At 46.4% G+C, this 15,687-nt stretch overlaps 1 protein-coding gene across 1 annotated transcript; it reads right to left on the bottom strand.

Moving 5' to 3' along the window:
- Positions 1–465: 465 nt before the first annotated feature.
- On the bottom strand, positions 466–14,934 carry CFAP45 (cilia and flagella associated protein 45). The gene is made up of 12 exons (XM_083374753.1): positions 14,904–14,934; positions 13,482–13,613; positions 12,501–12,637; positions 10,513–10,657; positions 7,637–7,807; positions 5,970–6,148; positions 5,075–5,204; positions 4,038–4,184; positions 3,646–3,759; positions 3,076–3,269; positions 1,155–1,379; positions 466–986 (listed from the first exon to the last, which is right to left on the bottom strand). Exons 1-12 carry the CDS (start codon positions 14,904–14,906, stop codon positions 917–919), a joined length of 1,647 nt encoding a protein of 548 aa, XP_083230879.1. The 5' UTR covers positions 14,907–14,934; the 3' UTR covers positions 466–916.
- Positions 14,935–15,687: the final 753 nt, after the last annotated feature.

Raw genomic sequence — 15,687 nt, 5'->3', positions numbered from 1 at the left:
GTTTGTTTGTGTAGCCAATTTGGTTTAGTGGTTAAGGCGCCAGTCAGAAACCGGGAGCCGGTGAGTTCTAGTGCTGCCTTAGCCATGAAAGCCAGCTTGGTGGCTTCGGGCCAGTCCCTCTCTCTCAGCCTGACCCACCTCACAAGGTTGTTATTGTGGGGCAAATAGGAGGAGGATGGAGGATTTGATATGTTTGTCCTCTTGAGTAATTTGTAAAAATAATAAAAAGGTGGGCTATAAAAACAAATGGAAATATAATAAAATAAAAACATAAAATACAATAAAATGCTAAGATAATAATCAAATATAATGTAATAAAATAACAATATAAAATAGTAAAATACTAAAATAATAAGCAAATAAATAAATAATCAAATCAAATGAATAAAATAACCAAATAAAATAAATAAAATACTCAAATAATACTAAAATAAAAAAATAATAAAATAAAATACTAAAATAATACTGAAATAAAAAATACTAAAATAAAATACTGAAACAATACTAAAATAAAACAAATAATATAAAACAATAAAATAAAACAATAAAAATAATAAAATAAAACAAAACAATAAAATAATAAAAATAATAAAATAAAATAAAATAAAACAATAAAAATAATAAAATAAAACAATAAAATAAAATAATAAAAATAATAAAATAAAATAATAAAATAAAATAAAATAAAATAAAATAAAATAATAAAATAAAATAATAAAATAAAATAAAATAAAATAGTAAAATAAATAAATGTAACACCTGGCATTTCCATGCGCCTTAAACTTTTGGAGAGAAAGAAAGAAAGAATGAATTCCACACCAATCTATCCAGAAATAGATCTATTCAAATAAGGATAAGAAAATAAAAATCTAGGCTACATGTTGAGAGTTAAGTAGTTAAAAAGCATCTCGGCTGCTCAGTGGACGGACTGAACAAAAGCTTTGCGTTCCACCTGCACACAGTATTTCTCGGGGAGTCCGGCAGCCCTGCGGAGAGAGAGACAACAAGGAAAAAAAAATCATCAATGGTTGAAACAAGGGCCTAGTCCTCATGGAGGGGAGCCCTCGACTTATGGCTGGCCACTGAGCGACCATTCCAGATTGGCGCCATCCTAACTAGCGCCTGCCAAACGTCTCCGGGAGTCGGTCGCTTACCGCAGCTCGTCCAGCTTCCTCCGCTTGATCTCGTTCAGGCGATCGCTGCGTCGGCGGGCTTCCTCCTTTAGCCGCTTGCCCTCTTCAAAGATGGCGATGCGCTCCTGGACCTGCTTCTGCTGGTGTTCTCGCACCTGGCGCCGGAGCTCGTCGGCGTGGGTCATCTGGAGGGCCACCCGGCGCTCGTGCTCCTTTCGCTCCTTCTCGATCTGCTCGCGCTGGATTCTGGGGTTGGGGGGAAGAGAGAGAGAGAGAGAGAGAGAAGTGGCAGTGGGGGTCCGTCCGGGAGCAAGCGAGGACGTACAGCTGGTCCCTGACCATCCGTCCCAGCTTCAGGTAGTCCTTCACTTACGGACACTTGTTTAGCGACCATTCAACATTCAGCAATTTATGTTTTCTTCAAGCAAAATCCCGGCAGCTTTGGCTTGCCTTACTACAGGGCGTCCTTGACTTACAACTCGTCATTTAGTGACCGAAGGTACAACGGCACTGAAAAAAGTGACTCAGGAGCGTTTTTTTCACACTTATACAACCGTTTCGGCATCCTCATGGTCACGTGGTCAAAATTCAGACGCTTGGCCACTGCTTCATATTATGACGGTCGCAGCGTGATCCCCTCTTGCAACTTTCTGACGAGCAAAGTCAGATTCACTTAGCAACCGGGTTATTCACTTATCAACTGCAGTGACTCACTTAAGAACCGTGGCAAGAAAGCTCGTAAAACAGGGCAAGGCCCACTTAACAAATGAATCACTTTATGTGCTGACTCCCTCAACCCCTTAGAGAGGGCTGTAAGTCTAAGCGCTATTGCTGTTAACCACAGAAATGTCGGCCTCCGTCGTGGTCGTAAGTCGAGGACTGCCTGTATAGCCTTAGCAGACGAAGATCCACCCAGCACATCTTCTAAGCCAGCTTAAGGAGCAGCAGAATAACAGAATAACAGAATTGGAAGGGACCTTAGAGGTCTTCTAGTCCAACCCCCTGCGCAAGTAGCCGCCCTGAGTCTTCGGAGAAGGGCGGGATATAAATGGAATTAAAATAATTAAAAATTAAATAAAATGGTATATGGTTCAGCAGTCCTCACACCTTCTCTTCCCCCGCCCCGCCCCAAGAAGTATCAATTCCTGCCTATTTTTCAGAGGGGGAGCCTTTCTCTGCCCCCCTGATTGGCTGAACTCAATGCCCTGGGAGTGAGTATCTACAAGCTTCCTTTTACAACATGTCGTCATAGGAGGAAAAAGCTTTTCTTATTCAATCCATTGATCGCTTTGTCATCCGATGACTGTTGCCAGTCTACCTGGATTGAGCATCATTCCAGCTGAATTTCCCCCCACCCCAATCCAAAATGGATGTGTGATAACTAATTCATCGTTTTGAGCGATGCCAATGGGTGGAACCAAATATTTGCATGGGGTAATTTTGTTCTTGTGGCAGTGCCCCCAGTGGTGGGAATGAGGAACTGCAGCTCTAGGATTTGGTCCAAATTATTAGAGCATATATATGGCGGACTTCCAGCTCCCAGAATTCCCCAGCCAGCATGTGAGTTGAAGTCCACATTTCTTAAAATGTGTCTAGTATCATGTTTCTCGACCTTAGCAACTTTTAAGATGTGCGGACTTCAACTCCCAGAATACCCTAGCTAGCGTGTCTGGCTGGGGTATTCTGGGAGTTGAAGTCCAGCCATCTTAAAATGTGACTAGTATCATGTTTCTCGACCTTAGCAACTTTTAAGATGTGTGGACTTCAACTCCCAGAATTCCCTAGCTAGCATGGGAGAATTTTGGGAGTTGAAGTCCTACACTTCTTAAAGTTACGGAGGTTGAGAAACTCTGAAGCTGGACCAATCATTGCCCCCTCCTCGGGGCTTATCCCCATCAGGACCCATGATAAAAATTGCAGGAAGGTGACCAGGTGCCCCCACCTGACGATCCTTTCGAATTCAGCCCGGTCCCGCTGGACTTGGATGGCCAAACTGTGCTCCTTCTGTGCCACTTGTTCCAGGCGGCTCTGCTTCAACATGGCTCCCGTCTGCAACTTCTTCTGCACGGCGTCCTTCTCCTTCCGGCGCCACTCGCGCTCGGTTGCCTCCTGGTTGCGCTTGGCCCTCAGGGCATGCTGGGGGGAGGGGGACAAAGAACGAGTCAGCCAGGTGGTTAGAAGGGGTGCATGTGTGATTGTCAAGTTTCAAAGCACGGTTTTCCTAGGAAAAGGGTTTGGAATGCAGGCTTCAAAGATTTAAGAAGCCAGACAGTGAGACTCAAGGACGTTACACCAGGTGTCTGGCTAGACCCAGAGACACTTTCTCATAACGACATTTTTCTACTTGGTTGGGCAATGGGACCTAATCAGGGGCAGAATTCAATGCTTTTACTGGGGTTGCTTTCAGACGTGTCTTACAGATACTTTGGGGTCCGTGGAGTGGGGCTGACTGCTTTTTGGGTACACAAGGGTGGGCAACAGAGGTTGAAGACCCCCGATACCCAGACCGCACCTGTTCTGCTTGGTGATCCTGGGCTTTTTCTTGCAACGCCCGCAGACGGGCCGTCTCCATTTCCTTCTCCCTGCGGATCTTCTCCTGCTCGGCCTCAAACTCAGCCTCCCGTGCCTGCATCACGAAGAAGATCCGGAAAAGCCGAGTTGGAAGGGACCTTGGAGGTCTTCTAGCCCAACCCCCACCCCCCCCGCCCCCCTGCTTGAGCAGGAGAAAAATCCATGGGATTTTCACCTCACCACTTTCGGGGACCGACCTCACCCTTTGTGGGAAGGGAATTCCAGTCTCCCGGGGCCACTCCAGAAAAGACCCCGTCGGGTTTTCCCAACAACGGGACCTCTTTTGCGGAGATGGTTCATCAGCTTTGGGGAGGGCTACGACCCACACCCTACCATTTTCTGCTGCTGGTACTCCAGCACCCGCAGGTCGGCCATCTTCTCCTGTCTCAGCTTCTCCTCTTTGCGTCTCTGGTTTTCGTCGTTGATGGTCCGGATCTCAGCCTGGATCCTCAATCGCTCCAACCTACGGCGTTCCATTTCCTAGATGAGAGAGGGAGGGAGGGAGAAGGAGGGAAAGGGAGGGAGAAGGAGAGAGAGGGAGAGAGAGAGGGAGAAGGATGGGGAGGGAGAGAGGGAGGGAGAGGGAGAGAGGGAGAGGGAGGGAGGGAGAGAGAGAGAGGGAGAGGGAGGGAGGGAGAGAGGGAGGGAGGAGGAGGGAGAGGGAGAGAGAGAGAGGGAGAGGGAGGGAGAGAAGGAGAGAGGGAGAAGGAGGGCGAGGAAGAGGAAGGGGGGGAGGAAGGGGGAGGGAGAGAGAGAGAGAGAGAGGGAGAGAGCTCATGACAGGTCCTCACCTGTCCTAAAGTTTGTTTATCACCTGGTGATGTTGTTTCCCTTAAAAGCGTGCAAAGGCATGTTTACAACTTTTCTTTCCACCTAGCCTGAAAAATCAAGAACAGCCCAGAACCTAAAGTTCCATCTCAGTCTACTTGATAAAGAGTTTTACAGCTTGCTTCCAATTTTGAAGGGGGAAAAAAAAAGTCTTGCTGGGGGCCACCGTATCTTTAGTCATTTAATTAACTTGTTTGTATCCCGCCTTTATTATATTTACAAGTTATCTCGAGGCGGCCAATATATCCAACACTGCTTCCTTCTCCTATTTTCCCTACCACAACAACCCTGTGAGGCGGGCTGGGCTGAGAAAAAGGAACTGGTCCAATGTCATCTAGATGGCTTTCGTGCCTAAGGTGGGACTCGAACTCACCGTCACCTGGTGATTGGCCCAGAGCCACCCAGATGGCTTTCGTGCCTAAGGCGGGACTAGAACTCACCGTCACCTGGTGATTGGCCTAGAGTCACCCAGCCGGCCTTCATAGCAGGACTAGAACTCATGAGCGACGACATCCCCCTCCCCGTCTGCTTCTTGGCCTCACCCTCTCATCTTCAAACTGCAGCCGTTCCAGGTAGTCCAGCATGTCCTGGGCCTCCTGGTCCCGCTGCTCAGCCTTCATCGCTCGCGCTTCCTCGTTTTTCTCAATCTGCTTGATGAGGTGGCGCCTCCCCCTGGATGATGAGGGAGAAGGGGTGTTGGGGAAGCTGCTTGCCAACTCCCAGAATCCCCCAGTTACTGTGCTTTAAGATGTCTGGACTTCAACTCCCAGAATTCCCCAGCTAGTATGCTTTAGGATGGGTGGACTTCAACTCCCAGAATTCCCCAGCCAGTATGCTTTAAGATGGGAGGACTTCAACTCCCAGAATTCCCCAGCCAGTATGCTTTAGGATGGGTGGAGTTCAACTCCCAGAATTCCCCAGCCAGTATGCTTTAGGATGGGTGGAGTTCAACTCCCAGAATTCCCCAGCCAGTATGCTTTAAGATGGGAGGACTTCAACTCCCAGGATTCCCCAGCCAGTATGCTTTAAGATGGGTGGACTTCAACTCCCAGAATTCCCCATGCTTTAAGAGGGGTGGACTTCAACTCCCAGAATTCCCCAGCCAGCACGCTTTTATGATGGGTGGACTTCAACTCCCAGGATTCCCCAGCCAGCATGCTTTAAAGCTGTCTGCACCACGCATGCTAATTCAGGAATTCTGGGAGTTGAAGTCCACCCGCCTCAAAGTTGCCAAGTTTGACACCTGCTCTTCTAGATCCCTCCAGTTGAGGGTCTGCAGTCATCTTGACTTTCTTGTCCCTGTGAGACCCCTGAGGGGCTTCATCTCAACCCTCTTCAGATGCCGCCTTGTGGCCCGACATCTCGCCTCTCCTTGCGGCACAATGGGGGCTAGTTTCTTGACATTTTGTGATCTTATTTATCGGCCTGTCCCTTCACCTGTAGAGTTCCTCTTTCCTCTTCCGTTCCAGCTCGTCTTGCATCTGATTGGCCTTCTGCCTCTCTACCTCCATCAGCCGGGCTAACCTCATCTCTTCTTCGTTCAACTCCTTCTCAATCTGCTTTTTCTCCAGGATCTGAGCGTCCCGAATGGCATGGCACTTGGCTTCTAGGATAATCTGCCAAGGGACGGGAAAGCTCTTTTTACAGGTAGTCCTCGACTTACAGCACTTCGTTTAGTGACCGTTCAAAGTTACAACGGCACGGGGGGAAAAGGGACTTGGGACCTGTCTTTTCCCAGTTACTACCTTTGTAGCATCCCTGTGGTCACGTGATTAAAAATTCAGACGCTTGGCAACCGGCTCACATTTATGACGGTCGCAGCGTCCCGGGGGTCACGTGATCCCCTTTTGCGGCCTTCTGACGAGCCGAGTCAACAAGGGGAAGCCGGATTTAACTTAACAACCGTGTTACTAACAGCTGCAGTGATTGACTTAACAACTGGCGCAGGGAAGGTCGTAAAATGGGGCGAAGCTCACGAGGAGGGTCTTGCTTGGCAACAGAAATTTTGATCCTCAGTTGTGGGCGTATGTCGAGGATCACCTGTGTGTCCTAAGGGACACTGGGTTTTACGAGCGGGTTTGGTCTGCACCCGATGTGGGAGAAAGCTGGACGACAGTTAACTGGGACAAGCAGGGCAGGAGCAGAACGAGAAAAGCGAAATCTATCTTCAATCAGCTCAACTAGCGGAAGAAAGACGGCGTTCGTTTTCAGAGTGACTTGGGTCCTTTTATGTCTCGTGGACTTCAAGTCCCAGAATTCCTGAGCCGGCATGAGGGAACTATGGCTCCCTCATGACTTGTGGACTTCAACTCCCAGAATTCCTGAGCCAGCATGAGGGAAATTTGACCCCTTCATGACTCGTGGACTTCAACTCCCAGAATTCCTGAGACAGCATGAGGGAAATTTGGCCCCTTCATGACTGGTGGACTTCAACTCCCAGAATTCCTGAGCCGGCATGGCTCAGCTTGGAAACCTCTCCCTTTCCCCTCAGCGTGGCTGCCTCAGGAATTCTGGGAGTTGAAGTCCACGAGTCACAAAAAAGCCCAGGTTGCCTATCCCTGCTTTGGACCCACCAGGGACCCTCACCTATACGGGTGTCCGGCTCACCTGTGGTGAACAAGGAAGTTGTTGCACTCAGTCCCCAACCTACGGCCACAATTGGCACCAGACTCCAAGGCTCAACACGGTGGTCGTTAAGGGAGACACGACTGATTTAACAACCTGGTTTTTTTGGCCACGGGGGTTATTGCGAATCACCGCACTTGGATCAGTGAGTTGTGCTTTTCTTAAGGCTTCCCCCTTTGGTTTGTTGGAAGCAAAGGCTGGGAAGGCCATAAACGTGTATGTGTGTGTGTGTGTGTTGTGTCACATGACGCCAGGAGGCTGCCCCCGTCACAAATGCATGCCAAGGTGGCCAAGTGCCAAGCTTGTAATCGTGTGACTTTGGGGAGGCTGCAACGGTCGTTGAGTCCGAAGGACTGATAATAAGTCCTTTTTCCCCGTGAAGGGATGCTGAACGAACGGCCGTAAGCCGGGGAGAACTCGGGAAATCTAAAGGTGGTGCCTAAAGTTTCCGTTCTTCCCTCCTTCAGCCGGGTGCCCACCTCGCCGAGCGTTTTGATCTCGTCTTCCTGCTCCATCCGGAGGTGGTTCGCCCGTTCCAAGAGGTATTGGGCCCTCTCTTTGGCCTCCTCCTCCAGATCGTTTAGCTTCTCGTTCTTCTTTCGGAGGATCTCCTTCAGCTTCATGGATTTCTTGCGTTCGTTCACGGCAACCTGGGGCGGGGAGACGAGGAAGCCGTCGGGCGTGTTCCCTTGAGTCCGGTGAACAGCCCAGACTCGTACCGGGAAACGCCTCCCCGTTTCTTTCGGGTGGACGGACGTGCCCAGTTCCAAGGAAAGGCATCTAGCCAAGATCACAATCAGTAACAAAGTCAGCGTCATGGTTCCGACAGACAAGACTCTTCCAAAGAACTTTGAGGCTTTGAGGGAGATGGATAAATATGGGTTGATTAAAAGATAGATGATTAGATAGATAGATAGATAGATAGATAGATAGATAGATAGATAGATAGATAGAAACAGACAGAGAGAGAATTAGATAGAGATTAATATATTAGGAGATGATAGATAGATCAATAGATAGATAAGAGAGAAATGGATAAATATAGATTAATAGATAAATAGATGGCGCTAGACAGAGATAGATGGATAAATATAGATTAAGAGAGAGATAAATAATATGATGAGATAGACAGACCGACAGACCGAAAGATAGATATAAAGAGATGGATACATTAAGAGATAGATGGTGAGATAGATAGACTACACAGACAGAGAGAGAAATGGATAGAGATAGATAAGATAGAATAGATAGATAGCGATAGATAGATAGATAGATAGATAGATAGATAGATAGATAGATAGATAGATAGATAGAAACAGACAGAGAGAGAATTAGATAGAGATTAATATATTAGGAGATGATAGATAGATCAATAGATAGATAAGAGAGAAATGGATAAATAGAGATAGATTAATAGATAAATAGATGGCGCTAGACAGAGATAGATGGATAAATATAGATTAAGAGAGAGATAAATAGATAAATAGATATATGATGAGATAGACAGACCAAAAGATAGATATAAAGAGATGGATACATTAAGAGATACAGTAGATGGTGAGATAGATAGATGGACTACACAGACAGAGAGAAAAATGGATAGAGATAAATAGATAAGATGGATAGATAGATAGATAGATAGATAGATAGATAGATAGATAGATAGATAGATAGATAGAAGACCACACAATACTATAAATTGGATTTAGATGGGATGTAGTTGAAGATGAGTCAGGAACTTCAGCCAATGCGAAATATTATTCATCTGCTAAATTAGCTTTATAGGTGGCTGGATAGCGTGAGTTACTTTTAATCGCTGCAGCATTTAAAAACATGATAATCACCACCCTTTTTTTTTGTTGCTGCCGCCGTTGAAGCTGTTTCCATTTCGCTACAGTACGGAATAAACAAATATGAACGCTACCATTGAATGATGAGAGAGCACGGAGGAATGTGACGGACATCAACATCAACCTGCTCTGCAGTAACCTGCAAATTGGCTTCCTGACAGCTCAGAGCAGGCTTATAAAAAAAAAAGGGAAATGGGAGAGGCTAAAAAGAAGGCTGTGTTCCTTGTTTTTTGTTTGTTTTTTAAAAGAGCTTCCTTCCCCCCTGTTACGTGTTTTGTGCCAGCCATGGCAGTTCCCCAAATAGGTCATCAGATGAAGCAAAGAGGCTTCTTTGCTTCCCTGCAGCAGCCCCATTGGCGAGAGAGTTTTATGGCTAGGGAGGGGCCGAGACCCCCCATAAATACCTCTGCTCAGGGGCTGCCTCTTTGTTCTTGTTCTGCTTCTCTTTTCTATCTTCTCACTTGCATGCATTCTCTATCATACAAGCATGGATGCTTCCATGCCATATAGCTCTTTTTATATAACCTGTCGATGAATAAAGCTTCATAATGACTGCATTTCTGCATTCTGCCTATTTTACTTGGAAGCACCTTAACGTCCCATCGATCTCTTGTGAAAGCTGCTTCACACCCCCCCCCCCAAAAAAAGGTCCAGGGTCTTTGGGAGGTGGGTTTGGGTTTTCAGCCGCTAAAGCAGCTCAGAGTGACCAACTCCAGATGACAATCACGTACGTAAATGTGAGCCAGCGGCCCAAAAAAACTAACCTAATCCTTGGTTGCATAAACAGAGGCATAGAATCGAAACCACGTGAAGTATTAGTACCGCTTTGTAAAGCCTTAGTATAAGGCCAGACCTAGAATACCGCAGCCAGTTTTGGTCACCACGTTACAAAAAAAGAAGTTGAGACTTTGGAAAAAGGGCAGAGAAGAGCAACTAGGAGGGTTAAAGGCCTGGAGGCTAAAATGTACGAAGAACGGCTGCAGGAATTGGGAATGGCCAGTCTAGAGAAAAGAAAGACTGGGGTGGGGGGACATGACGGCAGTATTTCAGTATTTGAGGGGCTGCCACAAAGAGGAGAGGGGTCAAGCTATTCTCCAAAGCACCAGAAGGCAGGACAAGAAGCAACAGTTGGAAACTAACCCAGGAGAGAAGCAACCTGGAATTAAGGAGAAACTTCCCAAGAGTGAGGACAATTAACCAGTGGAACAGCTTGCCACCAGAAGCCATGGGTGCTCCATCACTGGAGGCTTTTAAGAAGAGACCGGACAGCCACTTGTCTGGAATGGTACCTATACCATTTCAGATAAATGGTTATCTAATTTTTTCTTAAAAACTTCCAGTCATCAGGAAGGAAGGAAGGAAGGAAGGAAGGAAGGAAGGAAGGAAGGAAGGAAGGAAGGAAGGAAGGAAGGAAGGAAGGATAGTAGAATAACAGAATAGCAAAGTTGGAAGGGACCTTGGAGGTCTTCCAGTCCACCCCCCTCAGCTGATCTTAACAGACTTACAATGGTGGCTTCTCGCTCTGCCCTGATGGCCGCTTGCTGGGCCTCACGCTCCTCCTTAGTCAGGATCCGAGAGGACTCTTTAATCCGCTGGAAATCCTCGGGGCTGATGATCAGGGACTCTCCGGAGGGGTCCACGGTGGGGACGCTGGGGGCGGGGGGAGAAAGCCAGAATCAGCCAGCATTGCAACCAGCAGAGACAAAATCCATCAAATATTTTCCTCACTGTGGATCTTCTCATTTAACATCTGTTCCCAGCGTCTCTCATCCAGATACGCTCCAGGTTGGGCAGTCCGAAAGAGACAGGTAGTCCTTGACTTATGACCATTCATTTAAAGCAGGAGTCTTCAAACCTGGCCCTTTTATGACTTGTGGACTTCAACTCCCAGAATTCCTCAGCCAGCAACGCACATATATGAATCCCACCACTCACTCACTCACTCACTCACTCACTCACTCACTCACTCACTCACTCACTCTATCTATCTATCTATCTATCTATCTATCTATCTATCTATCTATCTATCTATCTATCTATCTATCTATCTCTATCTTTCTATCATCTATCTATGCATCTAATTTATCTATATCTGTCTATCATTTATTTTTCTATCTGTATTATCTATCTATCTATCTATCTATCTATCTATCTATCTATCTATCTATCTAATTTATCTACTGTATATCTGTTTGTCTATCATTTATTTTTCTGTCTATTATCTATCTATCTATCTATCTATCTATCATCTATCTATCTATCTATCTATCTATCTATCTATCTATCTATCATCTATCTATCTATCTATCTATCTATCTATCTATCTATCTATCTATCTATCTATCTATCTATCTATCTATCTATCTACTTCTTAACTGCAATCAAAAAGGCAGTATCAAATTCTAGCTTGACCTAATGTTTATCTATCAGGGGTGGGCAATTCATTTTCCCAAGGAGACATATGAAAATCTAGGACCGTTGGTGGGGCGGGGGGGGGAACCCATAGGCTGAATGTAAGTCTGCTGCTGGTGTCCAGGTGTTGAGGGAGGAGGCAGCCCGTAGCCTTACCTGGCGGCCGGTCTTTTGCCGCAGGTGCAGAAAAACCTCTTCCTCTTGCCTGTAGCAAAGCATTTGGCTTCTTCCCCTGTCCCCTGAGGCCCATTTATTTACATTTTATTTCCCAACTTCCAACTGGCCTCACGGCGGGCCAGACAGGGACAGCCAAAGGGCACATTGTGGCCCGGAGGCCGTAAAAAATATTATGGTCTGTTATCCTTTCTTCCTTTTTTTGTTACTGTGAGCTGCCGAGAGTAGCCCCACGGCGAGACAGGCGGCAACTAGAACAGAATAGAAGCTGGGAGGGGCCTTGGAGGTCTTCTAGTCCAGCCCCCTGCTTAAGCAGGAGAACCTGCACCATCTCAGACAGCTGATTGCCTAGTCTCTTCTTGAAAATCTCCAGGGATGGGGTGCCCACAGTTTCTGGTGGCAAGCTGTTCCACTGGTTGATTGTCTTCCCTCTCAGGACGTTTCTCCTTAAATCCAGGTTGCTTTAACCCAGGGGTAGGCAACCTGGGCTCTTTTAGGACTCGTGGACTTCAACTCCCAGAATTCCTGAGTCAGCTGACTCAGGAATTCTGGGACTTGAAGTCCACGAGTCCTAAAAGAGCCCAGGTTGCCTACCCCTGGCCTATGCACTAAACCAGGGGTCTTCAAACTTAGCCCCCTCATGATTGGTGGACTTCAACTCCCAGAATTCCTGAGCCAGCCAGGCTGAGGGGAAAGGGGAGAGATTTCCAAGCTGAGCCATGCTGGCTCAGGAATTCTGGGAGTTGAAGTCCACGAGTCCTAAAAGAGCCCAGGTCGCCTACCCCTGCTTTAACCCAATGTCACAAATGACTAAATGTCCACAGAGAGGCCACGATTGCGGTCGGGGAGCTGTGGAAAGAAGAGGGCCAAAGCCAGGGAAGTGGGAAGTGGGGGGAAGTGGACTTACACCAGGTCCCGGATGAGGTCTCGAGTAATCAGCCGGATCGTCTCGGGCTTGCGGCCCCATCCCAGCGGCTTCCCTCTCGCTGTGGCGAGATCATGAAGGACCACGGCGGGGCTGGCCGGACGGGAGAGCTGTGCGTTCTGCAAGGGAGGGGGAGAGATGCTCACAACTGCTTCAACAATTCCTGTGTGTGTGTGTGTGTGTGTGGGAATTAAAAACACGTGTTTAACCGCCGTTAGCAATTTCATTCCCCTCTCTTTCCTTTTGTACCCCGTCCCTCGAAGGAGAGAGAGAGAGCGAGTTACGGGCAGCGTAAAAAAAGAGGCGGTTGAGTTCGGCCCGCTTTAGAGAACAAGAGGGGTGCCCAAATTTGGGGGCAAAGGGTTGGGTGGCTTTTGCAGGTGCCCCCCCATTTTGGAAGACGATAGGTCATCCCCGACTTACGACCGCAACGGAGCCCCAAATTTCTGTTGCTAAGCGGGGCAGGTGACTTTTGCCCCATTTTACGACCTGGCGTGCCGCAGCAGTTCACAACTGCAGTTGTTCAAAGTTACTAACACGGTCGTGAAGCGAAGCTCGCTTCCCCATGGAGCCTGCTTGTCAGAAGGCCGCCAAAGGGGATCACGTGACCCCGGGGCGCTGCGACCGTCATAAATATGAGCCAGTTGCCATGCCTTTGAATTTTGATCACTTGACCGCGGGGATGCTGTAGGTCGTAAGTGTGAAAAGAACGGTCGTAGGTCACTTTTTTCAGGCCCGTTGTAGCTTCAGTCACTAAATGAACTGTCGTAAGTCAAGGATTTCCCTGTAGCTGCCTAACGAGTTTGCACGGTCGGGAAACTCTGAAAGAGCCTAAGGCGTGCCGATCAACAAATCTGTGATATTCAATATATCGCCGCCTCCTCCCCCAAAACGGATCCAATTCTAGGGGTCAGGAGGGGCGGGGGACAAGACATCAGATCCCAGCAATCTTCTCGCCCTCACCTTGGAAATCCCAAAGAGGCTCTCGTCGACTTCTGAACTCGCAGCCTTGGTCCGGTATCGGGTGCGAGAGTGAGACCGGGACCTGGCTGAGGAAGTGTTGGACGAGCTGCTCAGCGAACAGACACTGCTCGGCTGCGGGGAAGAAGGAAACGTCAAGATCCAGCTTGGAGATCCTGATAAATCACAGGGTTTGTTCTGTTTCCGAACAACCTACCGTTTATTGAATATACGACATGATAATGTCGAAGCAAAACTAACTATTCAACCAGAGTTATGTCTGCTGTGTAATGAGTTATTCTTACTAGCGTGTTACGTGAGGCTCTTTTGGTTAGCTTATGATAAAATGCATCGTGCAAATCCAGAAAAACCTATGAATCCTGGATGCAGGCTAAGGGGACTGGGTGAACGCGAGCCCTTAAATCTTGTATTAAGCAAATGGGATTTTGTTTTGTTTTTTTGGCAGATCAGCACTGCCACCAAGAAATAAATCAAGATTATCCTTCATTTATCTTTATCTTTTGTATGAATGCAGCTACCCAGTCTTTAGCTGGCTTGGTTAGCCCTGTGGTACATGCCTCCAGCCACAGCAGATCTTGCAAAGCATGTAAAACACCGAAGTTTAATTAAATGATTAAATTAAATGATTAAAAATTAAATGAAATTAAATTAAATCAGCCAGAGTTATCCTGCGGTAGGAAGGGCAGGCAGCCAATAAATTTAATAAATCAACATTTAAATAAATAAACATTTAAATAAATACAACATTTAAATTAAAAAAAAAACATTTAAAGAAACAAATAAACATTTAAATAAATAAATCAAGTTGAAATGATCTGAGATATGGAAGGAATTAAAGCACCCTATTGCTAACAACCCATTCATTTCATATTTGTGGTATTTACCCAACGCAAAACTTTGAGGCTTAAGACAGGCGTTGTTTTTTTTTAAACAAAAAACATAAACTCCTTCCAAAATAAAATAAAATAAAATAAAATAAAATAAAATAAAGTAAAATAAAATAAAATAAAATAAAATAATAAAATAAAATAAAATAAAATAAAATAAAATAATAAAATAAAATAAAATAATAAAATAAATAAAATAAAATAAAATAAAATAAAATAAATAAAATAAAATAAAAAATAATAATAAAATAAAATAAAATAAAATAAGATAAGATAAAATTACAATAACAATTTTATTCTTTATTTTATTACAATAAAAACAACCACAATAATAAGGAAGCCATGATTTGGTACTAAGGGAAGGGCAGGGGGTCTCTGAGCATGTGCAGAGGGCTTCGGGGCTTCTCTTAAGAATGGCCCTCCTGGGATAGGCACGGGTTTAACCGTACCCCGGCCTCGGATTAGCAGATTAGCCCGGCGTTTTTCGGACCAAGAGGTTGAAATTAAACCGTCTCACCATCTCCGCCACCCTGGCCACCGGCGCCTCCTCCTCCCGGCTCCGCTTGTTTACCGGTCGCCATGACAACGGCGCTCCCGGCTGTACGTCTCGCCATGACGACGGGGAGGCGAGCTCGCGGCGGAAGTGACGTCGTCCCCTCCTTCCCTCAGACGATGCTCGCCTCGGCAGCGGCCACGTAACGGCCCGAGCGGGACCGGAGGGAAAAAGCGAGCGTTTCGGTGAGGGAGGGTGTGTGGTGTGTGTGTGTCATTCGCTTTGTTAAAATCCCGCCGTTTCTCCGTCAGGGACAGAATTCGTCTTTTAACGGCACTTCCGTCTCCGAAAGGGTGTTTCGAGTCCGCGTAGATCTACTAAATGGAAGAGAAGCGCATCGCCTGGTTGGGAGGCGGAGTTTCCGAGATGTTGCAGGATCTCCCAAAGCCACGTGGCTCTTGTTTACATTCCAGGCGACTAATATATGTCTTGCATATGCGTGTCTAAATGCTTGTATAATGCGTGTATGGTCAGTTAATGTGTGAATATGAGCTATATGACTTCTGCATAATGTGTATAGTGTTAAACAAAATGTTAATGAATTATTATTATTTTTAATCCCATTTATATCCCGCCCTTCTCCGAAGACTCAGGGCGGCTTACAATCTAAAGCACAAATCAATGTGCTTAGCAATAGCCTTCATTCTATCTGTATGCCTGCTTATTAGGGCTTTCGGGGGGGGGGGCAAGCAACATTATTACAAAGTCAGCTTAATTGCCCCCAACAATCTGGGTCCTCATTTTACCT

Source organism: Vipera ursinii (genome assembly GCF_947247035.1).
Source record: "Vipera ursinii genome assembly, chromosome: 15".
Taxonomy (NCBI): domain Eukaryota; kingdom Metazoa; phylum Chordata; class Lepidosauria; order Squamata; family Viperidae; genus Vipera; species Vipera ursinii.
This window is presented reverse-complemented; position numbering and strand designations above follow the sequence as displayed.

What these genes read in the sequence shown, in the direction of transcription:
- CFAP45 (XM_083374753.1), bottom strand. An exon ending in AGGATCACCAAGCAGAACAG is followed by an intron (nt 3,270 to 3,645) that starts GTGCGGTCTGGG and finishes CCCTCCCCCCAG; the next exon opens with CATGCCCTGAGGGCCAAGCG. An exon ending in AGGAAGCTGGACGAGCTGCG is followed by an intron (nt 987 to 1,154) that starts GTAAGCGACCGA and finishes CTCTCTCCGCAG; the next exon opens with GGCTGCCGGACTCCCCGAGA.